This window comes from Terrapene carolina, unplaced genomic scaffold (assembly GCF_002925995.2).
Source record: "Terrapene carolina triunguis isolate 2854851 unplaced genomic scaffold, T_m_triunguis-2.0 Scaffold96, whole genome shotgun sequence".
NCBI lineage: Eukaryota > Metazoa > Chordata > Testudines > Emydidae > Terrapene > Terrapene triunguis.
The window spans coordinates 59,280,842-59,303,749 of NW_020664447.1; the positions used below are offsets into that span (position 1 = coordinate 59,280,842).

The 22,908-nt window shown below is 40.9% G+C and overlaps 1 protein-coding gene across 7 annotated transcripts in view; it reads left to right on the top strand.

Annotated features, from left to right (window-relative positions):
- Nucleotides 1-22,908, top strand: part of MIA2 (MIA SH3 domain ER export factor 2) — a 63,585-nt gene that overhangs the window by 2,245 nt on the left and 38,432 nt on the right. For 2 of the 7 annotated variants that reach the window (XM_026651531.2, XM_026651532.2), the window contains exons 1-4: nucleotides 3,468-7,900; nucleotides 12,931-13,158; nucleotides 13,282-13,382; nucleotides 19,767-19,898. In XM_026651531.2, the coding sequence (XP_026507316.1) occupies nucleotides 3,892-7,900; nucleotides 12,931-13,158; nucleotides 13,282-13,382; nucleotides 19,767-19,898 (4,470 nt within the window). In that variant the 5' untranslated portion in view covers nucleotides 3,468-3,891. The other 5 variants (XM_026651533.1, XM_026651534.1, XM_026651537.1 and 2 more) reach the window with 5 other exon arrangements.

Genomic DNA, 22,908 nt, shown 5'->3' on the forward strand with positions numbered 1-22,908 from the left:
AAAGCTTTTTGCCAGGGTTTGCTGGCCCTGTTCGGTCACATGGTGTCACCAGACCCCCTCCCTGCACGGCAGCTGCTGGAGCCAGCAAGTTGGGAGCTGCAGCTGTGGGGCGAGGTGTAGCGGCACAAACAGCTCCTGCTCCCGTTTTGCTACCTGCGTGCTGAAGCTGCAGCGGGGGAGGGGCTTTTGCTGCCCGAGCGGCTCAATCCGGCGCGGCTGCCCTGTCAGCCGCTTTTGGGTCTTTAGATAGCCGTCCGGGGGAAATCCCGGACATTTTTAGCTTTTTACAAATTCCCCCCGGACGGCTATTTAAAGACCCAAAAGCCGGACATGTCCGGGGAAACCCGGACGGATGGTAACCCTAGGCATAGGGGACTTCATGAGCCGCACGTTAACTGTAAAAGAGGCACATGTGGCTCACAAGCCATGGTTTGGCCACCCCTGTAATAATACATTTGCACATCTATAATACCTGTCATCTGAGAATCTTACAACACTTGATGAACATTAGCCAATTAAGGCTCACAGCATCTTTGTGAGGTAGGTAGTTACGATTTCCATTTTCCCCAGATAGGGAAACTTAACCACAGATTTGGCCAAGATCCCACTGGGAGTGGTAGAGCTGAGACTGCAATCCTGGTCTTCAGTCTCACAGTAATTATGCTATAGTCACTATCATATCATCTGTCTTTTAACTACATTGCTTACTTAGAACAATTCAAGTCTATTGGGTCAAGCATCCACAGACTAATTAGAATGAAGATAAGGAGTTGTTAAAACTATCTAATCAAAAATCCAATTTTGGTGTCTGATCCTGCAATCTTTGTTAAAACAAAACTCCCAAAGAAGAAATTGGGAATTTTTCTTGAGCACCTTCAATAGAATGGTCAAATGGTTAAGACAGTGGTGGACTTAAGATACAGTGGACATGTGTTTGCATATAGTTCAAACCCTGTAGGTGCTCAAATACCAGGTGATGGTTACAATAGAAGACCTGATAGCTCTACAAAAAAATAAAGTTAACCAATTCAGTCCATCAGTGAAATTTTATGCATTTTGAAAATTTGAACATGTCATAAAATATATATTTACCTAGTAGGGCGGAATAATTTTAAAAGCAGCACAGGTGATCATTGCCTGTAGTCTTTGATAATATAAAAATGTAATACTTTTCTTTCAGTTAGGAGTTTGGTAGCTCAGATTACTAGATAACCCTGTACCTCCTGTTGACGTGGATCATAACAATTTCTGATCTAGTTCCCTAGCACATCTACACAGAGAAATAATTTAGGGCTGGTAGTAGGTACCCGATGTATACATTACATTTGTGAACATAAGATACATGGAGGAGTATGGTTCTCATTTGCTATGAGGGAATGAATTTGGTTTGACTTAAGTCACTGGGAGCTTTGCCACTGATTTCAGTGGGAGTGGGATCAAATCATTAGTGCATATAACAACACACGAATTGAAGCTGTGTCCAGGTTACTGTTTTGATACTGAACCGACATATGTTCACAATAGTAATGTGCAAGTGTATACTGTAAAAAATAGCATGGGGTATATAGTGTCATACGCTTCAAGAAGTGATGGAGAAAAAATTTATTTGTGAAGGAGAAGGGGTTCCATTGACCAAAATGGGTATCAATATCAACTTTAGAGGGCTCTTCTAATCTAAGTATTTGTTTGATCATAAGTTCTTAACATGCAAAGATACACACATCATCTGTATATATAACAAAATGCTAAATACTCTCCTTCCATTTTTATTTTTATAGAAAGGGAAGGATTTTGGATATTTCCCAAAGAATGCCGTTCAAATTGAAGATGTTTTTATTACACAAGAAGTAGAAGTGCCAACTAAGGTAAACTAATATCACCAATCTTCCCTGTATACTGATGAACAGCTGAAATTCTATTCTCCAGGTGATATATGGGTAGAAACTCAGGTGTCATTGCCAGTCTTTTTTGGGGTCATTCAGTATGTGTTTTTCTTGTTATTTTACCATTTGTCTGTGTATAGTGCTCAGACACAGATCTCTATTAAGAAGTTTAGATCCACACATTATACCAACTAAGCCAAATAGAGCCATGAGGAATATCCAGATTACCTACATTTCCTCATACAAGGCTATACACACATACTATTGTACATAAGCAAAAAAGTAGATAAAATGGGTATATTATTTTATTACAAAATACTTTAAAACATTCATGCACATAATAAAAAGGTGAATATTATTCTTTTAGGAAACTGATTTCCTTTGTCTTGATGGAGGTGAATACCTTTTGGAAAATAAAGATAGAGTATTGCATGATCATAATGAAGAAAGTGAATATCCATTACCTTACACAGAGCCAGAATCAAAGATGCCCGAAGGTGAGCTCCAAAAACAGACAAGTATTTCCTTCCATCGGGAACATGGAATTGAGTTAGTTCCTGAAAGTGATGAATTAGACAGAAAATTCAAAGACCCTCACACTCAAAAGGAGACTGAGAGCAATAAATTGTTCAGAAAGAACAAAAATGGAAAAGATGATGCTGTCCTGCAAGAAGCTGAAAGCAGTCACCTATTGAAACCAGTTCCAATACAATCTACATGGACTGTTTCTGGTGTTGTAGGATGGCTTGGCCTAGGAAGTAAACAAGATGAGGAAGCTTTTGAAACAGTTACCGAGTCTCTAGAAGAAAATACATTCAGAAGCAGAAAAATAGCAATAACTGATGAAAGTGACATGAAAGAACTAAATGATGAGGATAAACCAGAGCCTTCTGGCTGGTTTCAGAGTAGACTGACAGATTTACTACATTTTGGTAGAGAGAATTCAGGGCTTGGTTTGCTGTCTAAAGAAAATAATCAACAAATCCATGATAGTTCTAGTAATGCTGAACATTCTGAGTTTGAACAAAGAAATGCAGCTGTGGAAACATCAACAGAAGAAAAGCAAAAGAGTGACAATGAGGTATCCAAATCAAGCTGGTTTAATTTGGGTTTAAGTGATGTTTTAACATTTGGTCATGCTAAGAAAGAGAACACTATAACAAAAGAGGAGCAAAGCAGAGAAATGAAGGTTGCAACAGATAAGAATGAAGAAATTCAGACTTCGAGCCCACAAGAAACTGAATCTCAGATGGACAGAGAACTGAAAAAGGCAACAGCCGAAGTAATGATAAGTGAAGAACAAAATAACAAGAAAAATAATGTACAAGAAATATTAGATTCTGACAATAAAACACCAACTTCTGGGGAGCTGCCAGTAAATGAAGATAATCCTCTCAATTTAAAGAGCATCAAAAATGCAGAAGTGTCATCTTTTACTACAGATGTTGCTGACAAAGACAAACTAATTGAACCTTACAGTTCAGAACAAGACCCAGTATCAGAAACTCAAGTTATGGAAAACACTGAAGTTAAAGAGATAACTCAGGAGTCAGAAAGCATAAATGGCCAGTCAGGTTGGTATGAAAATATATATAGTAACTTCATTACTTTTAATAGGGACACATCAGATAATCAACAGGGGCAGGAATCTGTGGTTGCTCATGGCACACAGGAATCAGTTACATCCCAGCTTCACTCTTTTCCCAGCTCACCTCAGAGCTTAGACTCCACTGTTGCTAAAAATTCAGAAGAAGAAAAGCATGACACGTTTGAAGAATCTCAATCTTTCCTTTCACTTAGTCATTTTACAAACATACTGAGCTTTCACAGTTTAACAACCAAAGTAAAGGAATCTGTGCAAAGTGCACAGGAGGATTTGAACTTTAGTGAAGAACCCTCCCAATTTGAAAATAATGATGAAATATTACAAGGAAGTAAAGAAACTGCAGTGAAATTACAAGCAAATCAGAGGGTTAGTGAGAATGTGCGAGAGAAGGGAGATGTGGCAATGTCCCAAGAAAGTGTTCTGTTGTCCCCATTAGCAGTGCAAAGTTATGAACAAAGTAGTGAAAAAACTATACAGGATACCAGATTAGTAAAAGATAACAATACTTCACCCCTTTTATCTGTAGAATCCCAATTAGAACCTAAAATCTCCCCAGGTCAACATTCACAAATATCTAGATATTCAAACCCTGAGGAACCCATTTCTGATGGTAGTGAAAGACAGGAATTTTCTAATATAAAAGATAACAGTGATGTCCCTATCTCCAAAGACCAGCAGCACGTATCTTTAGATTTAAAGTTAGAAAATACTATAGATTCACCAGTACAACATGAATATTTAAGTGAAGATTTTTATTCTAGTGAACAGCGTGTGTTATCAAAAGAGGAACCAATTGAACATAAGGAGGACAGAACAGTTAAGAATGAAGAAATGCATGGTTTAAACCTACAGGAAACTGAAACTTACATAGAGAGGAAATCAAAAAGAGAAATAGCTGAAATGATGCAAGATGAAGGACAAAATAATCTGAAAACAAATAAACAAGAATCAGTAGATTCAGAATATGACACACCAAGTTCTGGGGAGTTGCCAGCAAATTTAGATAGTCTTCTGAACTTCAAGAAAAAACTAAATGAAGCTGAGTCACCTCTTACTCAAGGAATATCAGACAAAACCAAACTAACTGAGCTTTACAGTACAGAACAAAATTCAGCAGCAGAAAGTCAAGTAATAGAAAATACTGAAATAAAAGAGATAACAGAGGAATCAGAGAGCAAAAATGACCAGGCAGGTTGGTATGAAAATATCTCTGGCAACATAGATTTTAATATGGACATATCAGATGATCTAAAGGAGCAGGAATCTATAGTTTCTCAAGACACGCAAGAATCAGTTGTATCCCAGCTTTTATCTTCTTCAAGTTTATCTCAGGACTTAGACATAGCTGATAATTCTGAGAAAGACAAGCAAAACCAGTTTGAAGAACCACAGTCTGTTTTTTCTTTTAGTCGTTATAAAAACATACTGAGCTTCCAATGTTTTGCAACCAAAGATGAGCATCCTCTGCAAGGGCTACCAGAGACTCTGAGCTTCGATGATGAAAATGGCCAGACTACAAATGGCAAAGAAATTGAACTGAAAGGCCAAACAAATCAGAAGATTAATGAACAAGTACTAGAGAAGAGTGATGTAGACATTTCCAAAGAAAGTGTTCTATTTTCTCCATTGACAGTGCAAAATATTGAACAAGATAGTGAAAACACAATGAAAGATACTAAACTGGTAAAAGATAGCTCACTTCTTTCATTTACAGAATCCCAGTTAGAACACAGAGTAGACCCTTTATTTACATATCCAAAATGCAAGGAACACAATTCTAAACGTAATGAAAGAGAGGAATTTTCTAATATAAAAGAGAAAAGTGAAGATTCTATTTTAGAAGATGAGCAGCAGGTATCTTTAGAATCAAAATTAAATATAAAAGATTTACCAGAACAACATGGATACTTTTGTGAAGATTCTTATTCTAGTCAACAAAATATTAATAAAAAGGGAGAAAGGCAGGGTTACTTAGCTGAAAAATTTTCAGAGGATAATGGTCATGAACTTGGCATTGATCACATTGCTGACACAAAGAAAGTTCAAGTTTCAGACCAGTTATCTTCTCTGGAATTGGATGAATCACTATCAAAACACCATGGAAATAAGGAAGTACAGGGACAACATATTACTTTGGATTCTGAAGAAGAAAGAGAACTCACTGATGTGGAATATACTGAAAATTCTTCTGACAAAGGTTTGCATGATGTCTCTCAAGATTCCATAAAAGATAATTTTTCCAACTCAAATGTTGATGATGTTGTGTTAGACAAAATTGTAGTGAATAGCAAAGACATAAATAATTTTTCCCAAGACAGAATAAAACAGCCAGAGAATTTTTCACAACATATTTCAAAGTGTGGTGAAGATAATCTAGAACACAGTGAGCAAATGATAAATTATGAGCCAAATAAACCCCAAAATGAAAAGAAAGCAAATATTTTGACTAACCAAGAAGCATCTTCAGTAGATACGTCTGAGGAAATAATACGAAGTGAGAATATAATTCTTGAGCAAGACAGTCACACATTAAATTATTTACTGTATGGTTTGCAAAACAAAGGCAATGAAGTTCCACAATCTTCTATGCCATTTCCACAGGAGCAAATAGATGAAGACTACAATAAAAGAGAACATATTTCAAATCCATCTGAACAGCATCCTGATAATACTAGAATTAGTGATGATTCATTAACAGTAAATGTTCTTGGGGAACAAGTCCTACAAGAACAGATTATAGCACCTGATGCTAGTGCTGATACTTTTTCTGAAGAGGAGCTGCAATCTCAACAAATTTCCATGAATATACCACACCATAAGAAAGAACCAATAGATATAGAACTGGATGATTCATCTTCCCAACATGAGCCTCTGATATCAGAACATGGGACTGGGGATAATACTAATTCAGATCCTGGAAAGAACTGTAAAAATCAGGTGCTACATAATAAAAGAAAAGAGTCTTCCATGTCATCAGATTTAGAAGTGCCTGAGCCCAGCAGTTCAAGTCATCATGAAGATACGGAAAGCATAAATACAGAAAATGAATCTGAATATCAGAACATATCATCATATCCTCATTCAAATGACAATGTAACACCAAAGCTACAGGACGTTGCAGAATCACAGAAAATGTCTGAAGAAAGTTTAGTTACAACAAAAACAACTGCAGAATCCAGTCATATCCTACTTACTGAACACGAACATTTATTCCAAAAACAATCTAGTGTAGTTGAAAACTCTGAAAAAAGAAACCTAGCATTACATTTAGAATCTTTTGAGTCTACTGAATTGCAAACCCAGGCACCTCTTAAAAATAATGGTGGCTGTAATCCTAACAAGCCTTTGTCACATATTCCCCATTATCATGATTCAGCACACAACAACATAGAATGTGTACCTTCGCAAAGTGAGCAGGGCTTGGATACACTCCATTTAAATGCTGTTAAACATAGAGATCTGAATGGTAAAAGACACATTGACAGGGAAGATGCTCTTCCAACTGAAAACATAAATCATATAGAAAAATTAACTACATCTGAAAAAGCAAGAGATAGTAAGGAAAAAAGCAAAAAAGATACTGATGATCAGAAAAAAACAGACTCCCAAAATATAAATGATAAAAATGGTGTCATGACAGAGGGGGTGGTGACTAGTATTTTTACAAAAACTTCACAGTTTCTTGGAAGTTTGTTTAGTAAAAATAATAATGGAGACTTTAGAAAAAATTCTGAACACAAAATTCCTGTCCTAGACCCAAATGAAAACAGGGAAGATATTAGAATAAACCAGATAAAGGTAGAATTTAATAACGTGCAAAGGAGAGAGGCTGAGTTAAAGGAAAATGAATCTGAACAAGAGAAAGACACAGTTCAGACGGCAAAAGCTACAAATAATTTAAACATAGATCATTTTAAAATGCTAAAAGATAGATCTGAAGAAGGACAACTTGGCATTCAGGAAAAAAAGATTACATCAGAAACAGGAACAAACAACAAGGAAACTGATAAAACCATAATCTGGGAGACTGAGTCTATGTCCCAGAAAACAAGGAAAGAAGGCCAAAGAGTAATTGAAAGGAACACAGATATATCCAACTCATTCATTGCATACCAACTGCTTTATTCAAAATTGTCTCAGGAAGTGAAGCAACCTTTAAAGAGTCTGTGTGAAAAAAACAAACTCTTGGTGCTAGAACAACAGTTTAAAAAAGTTCAGCATGATATCACTACTTTTACATGTGAAGACAGTTTCATGCAGAAGAAACAAGTGACTGCCTCTGTGGAAGAGGAACATAATCTGGACACTGGCTATGAGAAATGTATAAAGGAGAAAATGAATTTTCTTCCAGAGCTACAAGATCTTCTATCAGCCATCAGAACAAAGTGTGAAGCCCAAAATGCAGAATCAGGTACTGGACTACTGATTTACTAATTAAAGGTGATAAAACAAGAACAATACTTGCTTTGTGTGAGAAAAATGTAAGACAGGTGTGACACTGTCCACTTTTAGTGGTTTAAAATCAACACTAGTGAATTTAGCTACTAGCTGTTAATAGGTGATTATAGTAGTGTAGCTATTTAACACTTTCTTTGAGGAATATATAACTCCCTTATGCCACACTACTTATAGGTTATGGACACCATTATGTAATATAAAATATATGGACATGGGTAAAGTACTTGTAAGAATTAATGATAAAGCCAGTAGAAAACCACCTAAAATTGTTAAGCGATAAAAGTTCACAATTATTCCAGAGATAGTTCCTCTTCCTTAGGTTCTCTGGCCTGATCCAAAGCTCATTGAAGTTAATGAGAGTCTTTCCATTTACTTCAGTGGACATTAGACCGGACTATCTGTTGTTATACTTCACACCATAGCCTGTTATTTTACTCTGGTGAGTAAGTCCATTGATTTCAAAAGTCAGACTTAAGACTATCTTACCATGATTCTTTTTTATAATCAATCCCATTGTAATCAAACTCTTGATGCCACTGCATATTTTGGTTCCAGTATTCATTGATGGCATCATAAAGTACCAAAGTGTATCATATTTGTGTGACTAGTGTCACCATCGTTTAAATTATCATTCTCACAATGTAAGTAAAATAGGAATGTAGTTGGTAAATGTAGTTTTTCTAATGGGAAAAATGTATCCCTGGTATAAATCTACTGAAGCCAGTGAAGTTATGCCAGAAATGAATTTGGCTCAAAGGATTAAATATTCTAAATCCTCTAAAATTATGCCCACAGTTTAACACCTACAATATTTCTCAGTCAACAATGCATACAAAACTGGTAGTGAAAGATATATAACTACATATATACATACAAATCTAAAGTTTTTGGTTGCATAAAAACCTAGGCATAACATGGACATAGGCATGTGCAGTTTCAGTAGCCAAACTGAGGCTTTGAAAATATGGCCCAATTAGGGTATTTTCTAATAAATACTTGTTTTGCATGAACAGACTTAATTTTAATTAATTGTAACCCTTTTTCTCTGACAAATTGCTAATTCTTCTTAGCTCACTAAATGTAACTAATTGTGACTGTATTGTATCTTTATATAGTAACTGTACTTCCAGAACTGCCATGAAAAATTAATTAATGCTTATTTCCTTTTTGTGGCTGGAAACAATCTGTTTTCTGAAGCCTTCTGCTTGTTTAGTCCAAATCACTGAGCTAATTGAAGAAATCAAAACTTAGGATGGCACAGATAACTCCAGTCGTTTTTGCTCTGTCATCACATATCTGTATATATGCAGAGTGGTGACATACAATAATTTCATAGCTGCTGCACAAGATTATGAAATTTTCCGCAAAATTGAGTTCATCTCATAGCAGCGTTTTTTGTTAATTATATGAGCTCTTGTAATACTCTTCTATATGTGCAGCTGCTGTGTGCTTCCATTCATTACTCACAGACAAACATGTCTATGTTTGTTCTTTGTGCATATAACATTTGCAAGGAAATTTGTTAGTTTATGGAAAGCTGATCATCTTTAGTCCTGTATGAATTATTTTTTTCCTGGCTATTACACTCTCTTACTTGAGTTTTCCTCTCACATATCGGAACATGATTTCATAAAGAGACCTGGCAACCCTGGAAGAGTACTCCAATCAGTACTGATCAAAGACAAAACATAATTTTTTCTAAATAATGAACTATATTCTGGCCTTAATTACATCTGGGCAACACATATTCTTCTTTGAGTGCTTGCTCATGTTGAATCCATTCTAGGTGTGTGCGTGCCCACATGCATGGTTATTGGAGATTTTTGCCTTAGCGGTATCCGTAGGGTTGGAAATTGAACGCCCATGAGTGCCGCCCTCATGTGCCGGTATATCAGGCGCCACCAACCCTATGCCCTCTCAATTCCTTCTTAATGCTCGTGGTGGTTAGTCGGAGCAGCTTCCCGGTTTTTTTGTCTACTGACTTTTGTGCCTTAGTTTTGTTTATAGTAGTTAGTGTTAAGTAGTTGTTAAGTGTAGTTAATAGTTAGCAGTTAGGGTCCCAACAGGGACTTTGCCCCAGGCGGGGCATGCCCTGGTCTTCCGGGGCTTAAGCCCTGCGGGGACTGCAACAGGCCTATACCTGTAAGTGACCCCTATAGCAGCTGCCTCAAGTTCTTAGGGGAGTCACATGTTAGAGCAGGGGTGGGCAAACTTTTAGGCCTGAGGGCCACATCTGGGTATGGAAATTGTATGGCGGGCCATGAATGCTCACAAAATTAACAATTCAGAGGTATTCAAATAAACTCTATTTAATAAAGATACATTTTAGTGGAAATAAACATAAAACCTCAAGGGTGGGGCCATAGGAGACCAGGAGGGTCTGAGCTGTGATGACTGGCTGATAAGGAATGAGGCGAGTCTCTTGGAGGAGCGGTGCCTCAGGGATTGGTCGATGAAGGCGCTCCTAATTGGACTCGATTAGGGGCGGTATCCTGCGAAGCTGCTGGCCTTGATCATTGGCTAGTTTGGGCGGACGCTGGTGCAAGGAGGCTAGCACTTCGGGGATTGGGTGTGCTGCTGCGTAGAGGTGGGGTTCCGATCCCAGAAACAGCGCAGTGAAGTCTGGGTAAGCAGTGCCAATCGTGCCTGTGCAGTGTGGCTCTGCGTGCAGGAAGATGGTGCTCATCAAGGAATTGTGAATCGGGGCTGGGGAGCACCAGGCGGGCAGAGCGGGGCAAGTCCCCCACCCTGCTCCCTGGCGGGAGCTTGAGGGCTAGATTAAAAGGTCTGATGGGCTGGACGTGGCCCGCGGCCCATAGTTTGCCCACTCCTACATTAGATACAAGTGCCAAATTTGTAAGAACTTCCGACCCTGCATGCAAAAGGGGCGGGATATTCAGCTACGGGCTCTCCTCATGGAGTCCACCCTGCGTCCAGCCTCCATCCAGCCCTGCTAGGACTCGCCAAGTACTTCGGCCTTGGTGCACAGTGCGGCCCCGGCACCAGGCTCTGCCCGGCCCCATTCCCCATTGCTGGTGCCCAAAAAGAAGACTAAAAAGCATGGCACCGAGCAAAAAGGGGCATAGGCCATTGGGCAAAAGACCCACTTCAGGCCACCCGGCCACTCTGGAGCTGCGTGCTCACACCTCCCCAGGCGGGCCCTTAGCCCTGTGAAAGGTCCACCACTGATTCCCGGGAGCAGCATGGGACCAAAAACCCTGGCAGCACCGATGCCATCACAGGCTTCCCCAGCACCGAGAGAGTACAGGCATCTGCCCACACCGCCGATGCAGCATGTGCCCAGGAACCAGCAAAGGCTGCCCACAAGGGCAAGCCAGCTGCTAAGACTCCTCAGGGAGCAGTGGAGTGCCGCTGATCCCCCAAGACAAAGCAGCGCTCTCCACCTCCACGCTGCAGGTCGCTGGAGTTGCAAACCAGACACTCTGAGACTCATCCTTGGTCACTGGATCGCCTAGAGTAAGAAGCCGGTCACCGTTCTACCGACACCGTTCGACCTCCTGCCAATCATCCTGTAGGCGCAGGTCCTGGTCGCCTGCATCATGGTAGCGCTCCCCGTCGCATCTCCAGTCCCCCTGGCACCAGCACCAGTCCCCTCGTTACCAGCACCGATCACCTCGCTCTGGGCATTGGTCTCCAGTGGCGACAGTCAGAAAGCAGACCCAGGCATCGACGGCCCCACTGTGGTCACTGGAAGGGGATTCCTCCAGCATGGAAGCCCAGTTCAGCCCCTCGCCTAGACTGCACCAGCATGAATGGGCACCCAAAGCTGTGTTGATGTTGACAGTGCCAACTTGGCAGCATGGCCAGTGGCTGGTGCAGTGGCCTTATTGGGGTGCATGGGGAATGCCGGTTGTGGCGATGCCCCCTTCTCACCGCTCATCAGTCGCCGCCTCGGAGCAACAGCTGGCGGCACTGATGGCACCAGGCTCGGTGCACGAGGCACACTCAGTGGTCGAGGCAGAAGGAACAGTGCCCACTCCTAAGCCTCCCTCCCCCGTGGGGGAAGATGCCCTGGAACTTCCCCTGGTGGTGCAATCATCGTCCTCATCCCCGGATGAGACAGTTGCTGGACCCTCGAGGGCCAGCCCGATGGACGATTTAAAGGAACACCAGGCCCTGTTGCATCGGGTGGCCGAGAGCTTGGGCCTGGAAGTGGAGGCAATGGCTGAGCAGGTGGACATCTTGTTTAATGTCCTGTCAGCCTCTACCCCAACCCATGTTAGACTACCCATGCATGACGGTGTCCTTAAGAGTGCCAAGGGTCTCTGGCAAACTCCTTCCTCCATTCCTTCCACCTCAAAGAGGGACAAAAAGAAGTATTTTGTCCCGGCCAAGGGGTTTGAGTCTGATATACTGGCGCATGAACGTGGCACTCAAGGGGGCGCCACTGCCGACCCTATGGATACCGCTAAGGCAAAAATCTACAACAATTGTGCATGTGGATGTGCGGACACCTAGAATGGAATGGACATAAGCAACACATCTTGAAGAACAACAGTTACGAAAGTTGGGAACCATATTTTTTGCCTGCAGTTACATCCATGCAACCCCATTCTGAGACCAGAATTTGGCCCAATATATTTTAGAATATAGATTTACAGTGATATAATACACATTATGTAAATAGAACCCTGTCCTAAAAGTATTCTTATATTCCTGCCAGGTCACTTATTATATTGTCTTGTCACATGGTGACATCAGAAGAGTAACCCTTTAAATCAGTTGTCCATTTGTTTAGAGGTTTGGTTTTGGGGTTTTTTGGGGGGAGGGGGATTCCTTTTCTGGCAGTTGCCAGTGAGAGTCTGACTTTGAAAATGACTTTGAAAATGAGGAGGAATTCAGAAACCAAATTAGTGACATAGTGGGAAATAATCTTACAAAATTTCACATGAAAATTTCAATAAAATATTCTTGATGAGAAGGCTGAAAATAAACATGATTCCACTTCACAATTGTTTGCAGATATATCTGATGAGAGAAAATTATCAGACAAAGCTCCAAAAGAAGATCATCACAGGCATACAGCTTTGTATAAAGAACGTAACAGTGGCCAGCATTCAAAAGCAATAACAATTGCTCCAGTGAATCCTCAGAAGAAAATGTACAATTCAGCGAAAAATGTTCAGTTAGATGCTAAAAAACCTTTATCACAGATCTTTTTCCTGATTCAAAACTACATTCCCAATAATGGTAAGTGTGAAGTTGTTTGAGCTGAAAAAAAGATTTCAATCTTAAAAAAATAAAAATAAAAATGGAGCTATTAACAAGATAACTTGATAATGCAAAACATTTTCTTTCCTTATAAATTAACAGAAGAAGACTGGATATATCAGATTCTCCTGCATTTTGATGGTCTTGACGTTGGTGACTTTGTAAAATCTGTATTTTCAGCAATGGCAACTGTTAGCAAAAAGGTAAGATTTTGTTTCTTTAATGTTTTAACACCACCAGAGGGAAATTGAGCCCGATTCTGCTGTTGGTTACATTCTGCAACTCATCTGGAGTTGGAGCTGGAACTGATAGCAAAATTGGGGTAGGTATCGTCAGTGTGGCCTCTGTTTTTATGTTGAGGAAGCATTTAAGGAGACCAGAATTTTCAAACTTGGCCACAGGGAGACCTGATGCCCAACTGGTGAGGGGAGGGGGCAGGAAATGACACATTAGCTGCTGTTTTCTTCGGCCCCTTGCTGCTCCCATTGCCTCTGCAGAATCCTCCCTTGTGCATTTAGTACATTCAAATGTGTGTTTATAGAACAGCCAAGAAAACACACTTGTCAAACACACCAGCATCTTTTATCTATTTTTTTAAAGGAAACCCATGGCATGCTTCTGCTCCCATTGAAGTCATTGGCAGAATTCCCTTTGATTTAAATGAAAGCTGGGTTGGGCCTGGAATAAAAAAATAAAATAATAAAAAAGGTACTGCAATCTTTTAGTAGTGATTTTACACATACAGTACCAGAATCAAGAAATTTAAACTTTTGGTTCCCACAGCAACATAACATGGTCTTCTTGTGAACATATTCAATGTACAAAAGTTAGTACAATATATAAAATAATATAAAATGCGAGGCACAGTGGGTGTGGGAACTATAATTTTGTATTTGCTGCAAAATCTACAAATGTAAAATCTCCATCAGCAAGTTGTGTTACCATAGATTTTGTTTTCTTCTTTCAATATATAGATTAAGTCAACTGTTTTCAAACTGTGGTAGAAGTACAACTGAAGGTGCACTGGCCACAGTTAGATGCTGTACAAGATGATTTAAAAAAATTAGTCTTCATAACCCCTCAGTAAAAGGTGCAGTCAGGCAGAAAAGACAAGCTGGGAAGAGGCAGCTGCAGTGCAGCTTCCTGACACTGGGGCCACTATGTCCCCATGCAGCTAGATTTGGGAGCTGGCTCAGTCTCCTCCCTGCATAGACACCCTCCTCATCCCCTGTCAGTTGGCGTAGGGGACGGGCAGGGAGGCACCCATGACCCAGCAGCAGCAGCAGCTCGTGCTATTTCTCCTCCGGGGAGGGAAGGGGGAAGAGAGGCTGGGGTGGTTGGGGGGGGCACAAAGGGGACATTGGTTGGGGAACATGGAAACCTTGAACAGGGGAGGCATCTTGGAGGGGGACTTGGGGAGCTTGGGAGAGCTGGGGAAATGGGTGCGACAGAGAGGAGCTTGGAGAGGGGTACCATGGGGGCAAGGGGGCAGCAGGTACAGGGAGAGACATGGAGATGTTGGGTCTGATCTTTGGAGAGGGAGGGAATGAGGAATTGGGGGACAGGTTTAGGGGGGCTGAGGAGTGGTGACATGTTCCAAGCAGGGCCGCCCAGAGGATTCAGGGGGCCTGGGGCAAAGCAATTTCGGGGGCCCTTTCCATAAAAAAAAGTTGCAATACCATAGAATACTATATTCTCATGGGGGCCCCTGTGGGGCCTGGGGCAAATTGCCCCACCTGCCCCCCCCCCCGGGTGGCCCTGAGTCCAAGGGGTCCTTGGAGAGAGAGAGACTGGGGGAACAGTGAGGAAGAAGTGATCTGAGGGCTACAGATACAAGAGGGAATTTGCTTGGGGGGGTTGGTACAAGGTAGACTTTGTGGAGCTGATGAGGGAGGCACTGGGAACAGAGGGATCTTGTGGAGCGAGGGAAGGGCACCGATACAGAGAGGAGTGTTGGGAAGGGGAGATGTGAGGAACCAGTACAGGTTGTGCCATGAGGTGGGGGGACTGGTACTGGAGGGAACAAATACAAGTGAGGGCCCTTGGGGAGATGGAACATGGGAGAAGCAAAGGGGATTGGGGGAAGGGAAGAAAGAAAGTATGGGAGAAACTTGCTGTGGTGGAGATGAAGAGAGAAGAGAAGGAGGGAGAGTAGAGGGGAGACTTGGGGGAAGGAAGGTCTGAGAGTAAGGGAAGGATGTGAGCTTGGTAAGTGAAGGGATCTGTAGTGCAAGATTCTAAAGATAGCAGGGAAAGTGGGGCAGAAACTGGGTGGGAGAGGCTTGAAAAGGGAAGGTGGGAAAGGATAGGCAGAGACATGGGGCACTTGGAGAGGGATGTTTGGGAGAAACAAAGCAAAGGGGGTGAAGACAAGGATAACTGAAGGGATGAAAAGGGGATCTGAAGAGGCAGAGGAAAGACAGAGGATGTGGGAATTTGACAGGTAAAGGGAGAATATTATGGATTGAAAGATAAATGGGATGGGGTGGGGCAAAGTAAGGAGGACATCATGGATGTAAATTTCTAAGAAACCTTGGTGGCAGAGGGGTGTTGAGGAAGGCAGAGACATTGGAATTCTTGAGGCACAAATACAAGAAGCATATCTGAAGAGGTTATATGCCAAGAACTTTTGAGGTTCAGATGTGGTATAATCAAGGTCTTAAAGTTTGAGACACACTGGGATTAATTATTACATGCTTATAATTTATCCCCGTATGTTCTGGCAAATACAGGAACCTTGAGAGAGAAACATGAATAATTTGTTTTCTTTAGGAATTAAGACTTTAATGGCTAATTGGGATATATAGAGTATTCAAGCTTTACAGGCTATGTTAAAATTCAATTTTTTATTATTCAGTACAAATAAAATGGCTACTTTAAAATTCCCATGTATAGCATTAGGTACCAACAGCTACCTTGTATTGCATTTTTCCTTCCTCTTAGATTTTCACAGTAAAAGATGCAAATTGCATATGTTGCTGCATACAAAGGATGACTGAGTCAACCTTTATAAAAGCTGGGATTTACAAACATAATTATATTGAAAAAAATTCCAGTGGAATATAGAAATCAAGTTACAGAAATAATGAAATAAATAAAAGTACAATGCCACGTAGATAGGATATGGCTTATCAATGTTTTCTGCAGCCTCTGTGTTTCAGTGTGTAATACCTACACGTGGTATTACAGGCCCACAATATGGTCATTTTTTTTAAAAGGTGTACTTTACCTTTTATAAAAAAATAAGTAATGTATATATTAGACTTCCTAATATAACATTTCTTTGTATTGGAATTTTAAAAACACACAGTGTCAATTAATTTATATTTACAAAAGAAAGGAAACATGATGTGCCATGAAATGAGAAACTTTGTTGTTAGTCGTTAATCCACCTCTGGCCCCCCCCTCCCTTGACTGCAGAAATGTCAAAACAGGATCTCTGTCCATTTGGAAACATACCAGTGCAGGATGTCTCTCTGACTGGATCAGGAACTTTCCTTAAGAAACTAGGGATACTTTTATGCTCATAGTTTTTATAGAAATGTTTGTTATGTGATTACAATATTTGATTCACAAATGGAAACATCCAAAACAAAGGAAGGGGTAAGTTTCTTTATAAGTAGTTAAAGTCTAGCTAAGAAGAGATTGGTTCTGTATCCACTGAGTACTACACGGTACATGTCAAAATGGAATGATTGTGAGATTGCCATGGGAATACTTCTAAACTTGTACTGTTGTGTGATGATCTCTCCTTTGTTTCTTTAATTACTTTCTATCTTGTTTTTATTCTGAATTGTATCTCTTTAAATGTTTGAAAGGTGAGTAGGCTATATTAGTTTGTGAGGAAAGGATTCTGTTTACATTGTAAGTTATAAATACCAAGCCAACTGTATTCAAACATTTCCACCTGAAACAGCAGTTTCCAACAATCTCTGGAGTTAAGTGTAGAATTTCTAACATCTGTCTATGAAGGGCTCTTCGCACTAGCTTGAGATTTGAACAGTCCAGAGTCAACATTTGGTAGAGTTTAGCTCCATTAGGATATGATAAGTGTTTGAAGATGTGCAGTAACTCTGCTGAAAAGGAAATATTTTCAGAATGGGGTGTTCAAATTGGGTCCCTCCATTTCTCCTTTACTTTTTTTCTTAATCCTCACACCCTATTTGCTTAGTTTAATTGTTGCCCCCCACCCCAGCCTCTTGATTTTTTTTCCCTTTCTTTTCTGCTTCCTGTATATATAGTTGCAGTAGGCATTGGGAGAGAATATTCTCCCCAAACTCTCACTGGCTGACACAAGGGTTCATTTCCTGAAGTTCAGCAGGCAAGATGGGTAACAACAGCTTGGATAAAGCAGGGCCTAGACCTGTTTTGCTTGTGAGGGAATACATTTGTGTGTGTGAAATGTTTAAACGACCAAATTTTAGGGTAGGCTAGTAGTCTAGTTAACAGCACATTGTGCCTCTAAACTGAGGACTAGAGGGTCCTGTGGCACCTTTAAGACTAACAGAAGTATTGGGAGCATACTCCCAATGTTAGTCTTAAAGGTGCCACAGGACCCTCTGTTGCTTTTTACAGATTCAGACTTGTAGCGGCACAAACTGCTCTCGCTCCCGTTTTGCTACCTTGGGTGTACTGAGCGTGTCGTTACACCTGCTAATGCGGAGCACGCGGGGTTCAGCTGCAACCTCTGCGGCCCACCCCCCTTGTGTCACCCAGTGGTGCCGCCGTCCCCTTCTTTCCCGTGCATTCTTCTGGTCTAGCCGTGCATCCCCGCTGTCCCCCCGGAATGGTGTCGCCTGGCTCCGCCTGTGTTTTTGGGACAGTGGTGCAGTCCCACCTGCTGAGTTCCCACCAGTGGCAGTCGCCTCCCCGCCCCACCCCCATCCGAGGCAGCCGTGGTCTCGCCCCGCTCCCCTCTCCGGGGCGGTGGTACGGCCCGCTTGGTTGTCAGGCTGGCGCCGGCAGGAAGCTGCGTGGGCGCTGCTGGGGTTGTTGCTGCTGTTGCCGGTGATGGGCCGTGAGCGCCGGTTGCCCCCTCGCCGCTACCTTCTGCCGCAGTAAGATGGCCGCCGGGGAGAGACGGCAGGAGGCTCCGGAGGCTGCAGCCGCGGGCCTGTGGCCCGGCTTCCGAGAGACAGCGCAGCGCTTCTGCGGGCTGGCCCTGGAGCGAGCGCGGAGCGTGAGTGCGGGGTGGCGGCAGCAGCGAGCTCCCCGGCCCGGGGGGCTGGGGCTCTGTCCGGGGCAGGGGAAAGCCGGGACTGCCCGTCTTGTGGGGCTGGGACCCCGGGGAATCCAGGGACGGTGCTGCTTTGCGGCCTGGTTCTCCTGGACCCTTCAATTGTGAAACTTCCCCAGGTTGCACTGAAAGCCGCCCAAGCAAGTCGGCCTTGGGGTTTCTGCTCTCCACAGACACTGGGGTGCGGGGGGGGGGTATGTGTGATTTGTGACTAGCTGGAGATCTCTGAGGGTGGGAGGATTTTCGTAACACGAAAGCTGCTTCACTGCGATAAGCAACGTTACTCTGCGCTTCAGTGACCCACTCACCAGAGCCTGCGTTTTGTTACACGAAGCTAATCTGCTGCGAAACTGGTCATCTGATATCTTACATTTTGCTAGAAAAGTCAGGTGTCTGGGTTAGGCCCAATTCGGCAAGCTTGCAGGACCCGGGATCATGACAATGTTTAGGGAAAATCAAGATGAGACGGGCACAATAATGGAATGGAAATATAGTGAGGTTTGGTTGAGAGGAGGCATAGGACTTGTTAATTTCAAAGCATTTTTAATGTCTGAAATTAGGAAATATAGTCTCAAATATGGAAGGAAAACATGCTTATATTGTCCTTTTAATAGTATCAAAGGAGGCCTAATGATGCTCTTTCCAAGTGCAGACTGAGTACCTTCGCTTGAAAGTCTCAAAGCTTAAGACTTTTCTGCTTAGTGAATAAAATATTATACACTAATAGTTGTATATGGAAAGGTGAGCTGCATTAAGCAGGTTGTTTTTTGTTTAGAAAATAATGTATACATATCTATTTACAAATAATGTAGACCACAGATTATGCAAATCATGATCCTTTATGTGGTAAACTACACTAACCATTACTTTTATTTTATAAAACATACTTATGCTCTGTTTTAGTCTATCAGAGAAATTATTTGTATCTCTTTAACTGTCCACCAACTATGTTGTAAACGTTTTTTATTTTAATGCTGACACTTACTTTTACATATAAACTATCTCAAGCAGGACCCTTCCCTAAACAACAAGTTCAGAAGGAAAACTTAAAAAGCTGTGTCTGTTCTGGTTCAACACACCATATGTGTCTTCAGTTATATTATACACTGATTGCTAAATAAACAAAAGATTTAAAAACCAAATAAAAGGCTTCTGACAACATTTGCTACTTCTCAGGGTTTTGAAAAAGTAAATATACGAAGTCTTATAGTCTCACAGTTGACTCAGTAAACAATAAGTAATATCTGCATTTGTCAAAAATAACAGGTAATCTGTCCCTTTTTTTTTTTTTTTTTTAACACCTCAGACTTTGTTTTTTGTTTTTTTTTTATTTATTTTTTTTTTTTTGAAGGTTGTGGCAGCGTTGCCTGAAGATATGAGACCTGGTCCTGATCTTTATGGTTTCCCATGGGAAATAGTGATTTGTGCTGCAGTTGTTGGAGTTTTTGCAGTCTTACTGTTTCTGTGTAGAAGTTATCAATCCGTAAGTATCCAAAATGACATACAGAGTTATGTAGATTGTTTGCATTAAAAAAAAAAATGGTTAAAATTGTCATTTGATCAGTTTGAATTTTTTAAGTGAAATAGGTGTCACGCTGTCTGGAGTGGTTCACAACTGAGAGTGCCTATCTCAGGGCAGACACCCCAAACTGGTGGTCTGTTCTATAATTAGATTTCACTAAACCAGTAACAAATGTGAACTCCTGGATCACTCTACCTGTCTAACAATCTAGTACAGACAGTCCCCTAGACTCTCCAGTCTGTCTTACACCCAGACAAACTGAACTTGTGATAAAAGATTATTTAAACCTAAAATCCCCCCACATCAAGTTTCTCCCAGTCCCAAGAGGCCAGTCACTCACCCCAAATCAATTGGTACTCCAGACCTTAAACCAAAGAAAACGCTGGCAGCGAATTCTGTAGTAAACTAATTATTGGTTTATTAGCTAAGAAAAAAGCATGAGAGTTATTGAGAGGTTAAAGCAGATAAAAATATGAGTAAATCAGTTTGTCACTCCAAATGGTGTCAGTGATGTAATAAACTGCCAATTTCCCCGAAGTCCTTCAAGGCTACCCAGAATAACTCTGGGATTCTCCGTCTTCTTGTTCAGTTATTCTGCCGTGTTAGAATCCAAACAGTCCAGAGATGAAGGCTCTTTCCTTGAATCCATCTTTTATATCTCCTTTACTAGATAGCTGACAGTGTCTGGACCTATGTGTTTTTTTTTTTTTTCTTTTTTTTCTTTTTTTTTCTTTGACAGATAGTGTGGAATGCACTTGGAGTCCTTGACTTGCTTTGAAATTAGCATATTCTATTAAAGTCCTTAAGTCCTTCATTAGCATTTCATAAGATTTCTTTGATAGGTAATTTAGTTACAGGGTTATACATACATGTAAATGTTTGCTGTTACATTATAACAGGAATAGATAAGCAAGAACAATAAGTAATGACCCATTAATTTTCATGGAGTTTAAATATCTGAATACACATTTACACATTAAAAATTGCTTTGATCTATACTAACATACAAGTGAATTGACCTGTGGCCCTGATCTGACCTGGTTTGCCAGTGTCACAATATGACCAGTTGACTTAAAACTCTACAGTTGATGATATTCTCTTTGAAACTGGAGGAAAATTAGGTAGTAGCTTTCTTGTCAAGGTCCTTAGTGGTTGGCTGTTTGCTGAAAGAATGTTGCTTTTAATGTGAAATGCATATTCACCTTATAAAAGCAAATTAAATTAAACAGTGATAACATTTCCCCTTTCTACTTTCTCATTTTATGGGACAAATTTTCAAAGCCAGCTTCCAAAATAAATCTGCATGTTTTAGTTTCCCATTTATTCCTTAAGCATTTTGTGGGTATTTTTACTCCCATATGTCTTGGTACTTCACTATATTTGGTTATAGCTATACCAGCTAGGATTGTGATATTTTGTCATATCTTGCAGGATAAGTAGGAGCAGGCCCAACTTGGATGGGAAACTGCCTAGAAAAGTTCAGGATGCTTCAGGAAGTGATATTGGTGATTTAGTATGTTGCACTACTGAACCAATGTCTCAATATGTTGCTGGGGAGCACTGTTCTTCTAGAGGAACATAATATGGAGATTCTTGGCCACACAAACTTATTGAAAATCTAATGACACTTGTGCAAGCTTTGTCCTTTGTGCTGGTCAAATTCCAATCAGAGTAATAACATCCTAAATTATCCCTACAGTTCAAAATGGATTAAATTTTCTTAACTTGCTGACCTAAACTACTGTGTAGTGTCTGTTTGATTTTAAGTAGCTGCAGTACTGTGCATAAGAAGTAGCTGCATTTCAGTGGTAAATGTAGTGATTCCTGTGTTTGAAGATGTGGTACAAGGTGTTAATAACTTCCATCATTTGAGCTGTAGCATCTTTTTTTTGTTTGAAAATAATTCTAATATCCCTTTGATCCTAAAATGAAATATCATCATTTGATATGTGTGTGTTACATGTAGGTCTTTTTGTTTTGGATCAGTGAGGCAGAAATTATATCTGAGAAAGCTCCTGTATGTGTGCAAAATTACAACATTTTTAATTTGGACATTAGTCCATTCAGCATCCTGTCCTGTTTCAGTGATTGACACAATTATCTCCCTGGCTGCCTTAGAAACTTCCTGTGCAGGGTGTTGTGATGTAATAATGGATTGTTTGATTTCTTGTGTTTCCAAAGCACACATGTCCAATATCAGTAATCTTCACTGGTCTAGAGCAGTGATACTCAATAGGTGGCATGCGGGCCAAATGTGTCCCACCAAGGTTTCCTGTGTGGCCTGCTAGCTCACCTTAAAAAATGTTTATAATTAAATTCACAAACTGTGATGTGCTGCCTATCATTTGCCTATGACTTTCTTAGTAACCCAGCTCTGAGGGAAGCGCCACTGCCAGCAGCAGCGCAGAAGTAAGGGTGACGTGGTATGGTATCGCAAAGTCAACAGCAAAACCTGAGCTTTTAACCCAAACTGGACAGCGGATTTTCTTTTTTTTTTTTTATGCCACCTCATTTAAACACATCAGTGAGTGTACAGGAAAAAGCAACAGCTGCTTCTCTTAGAATAATGTTGGTACTAGCTAAAAAGAGGAATCCTTTCCTGGATGCTGAGTTTGTGAAGAAGTACACGTTGGAAATACTGGAGGACCTTTTTGCCAGAGATAAAAAAAAGATGACATTGTGAACCGTGTGAAACCAGTTATCCTGTCTGATTCCATGGCAGTGCGAAGTTTAGAGGTAATCTACAAGGATTGTTTGTCAGCTCTGCTTTCTGGTTTAAAAAACACCAAATACATGTCTCTTGCAGTGAACAAATCAAGTGATTTAAGTGATACTGCCCAGCTATCGCTGTCTGTTTAAAAATTTCACCATCATGAAATCTAAGGAAGAATTTTTGTGCTTAGTACCATTAGAAACCTACACCACAAGAGAGATCACTTTTGAAAAGGTAAAAGGCTTTTTTGAAGGGAAA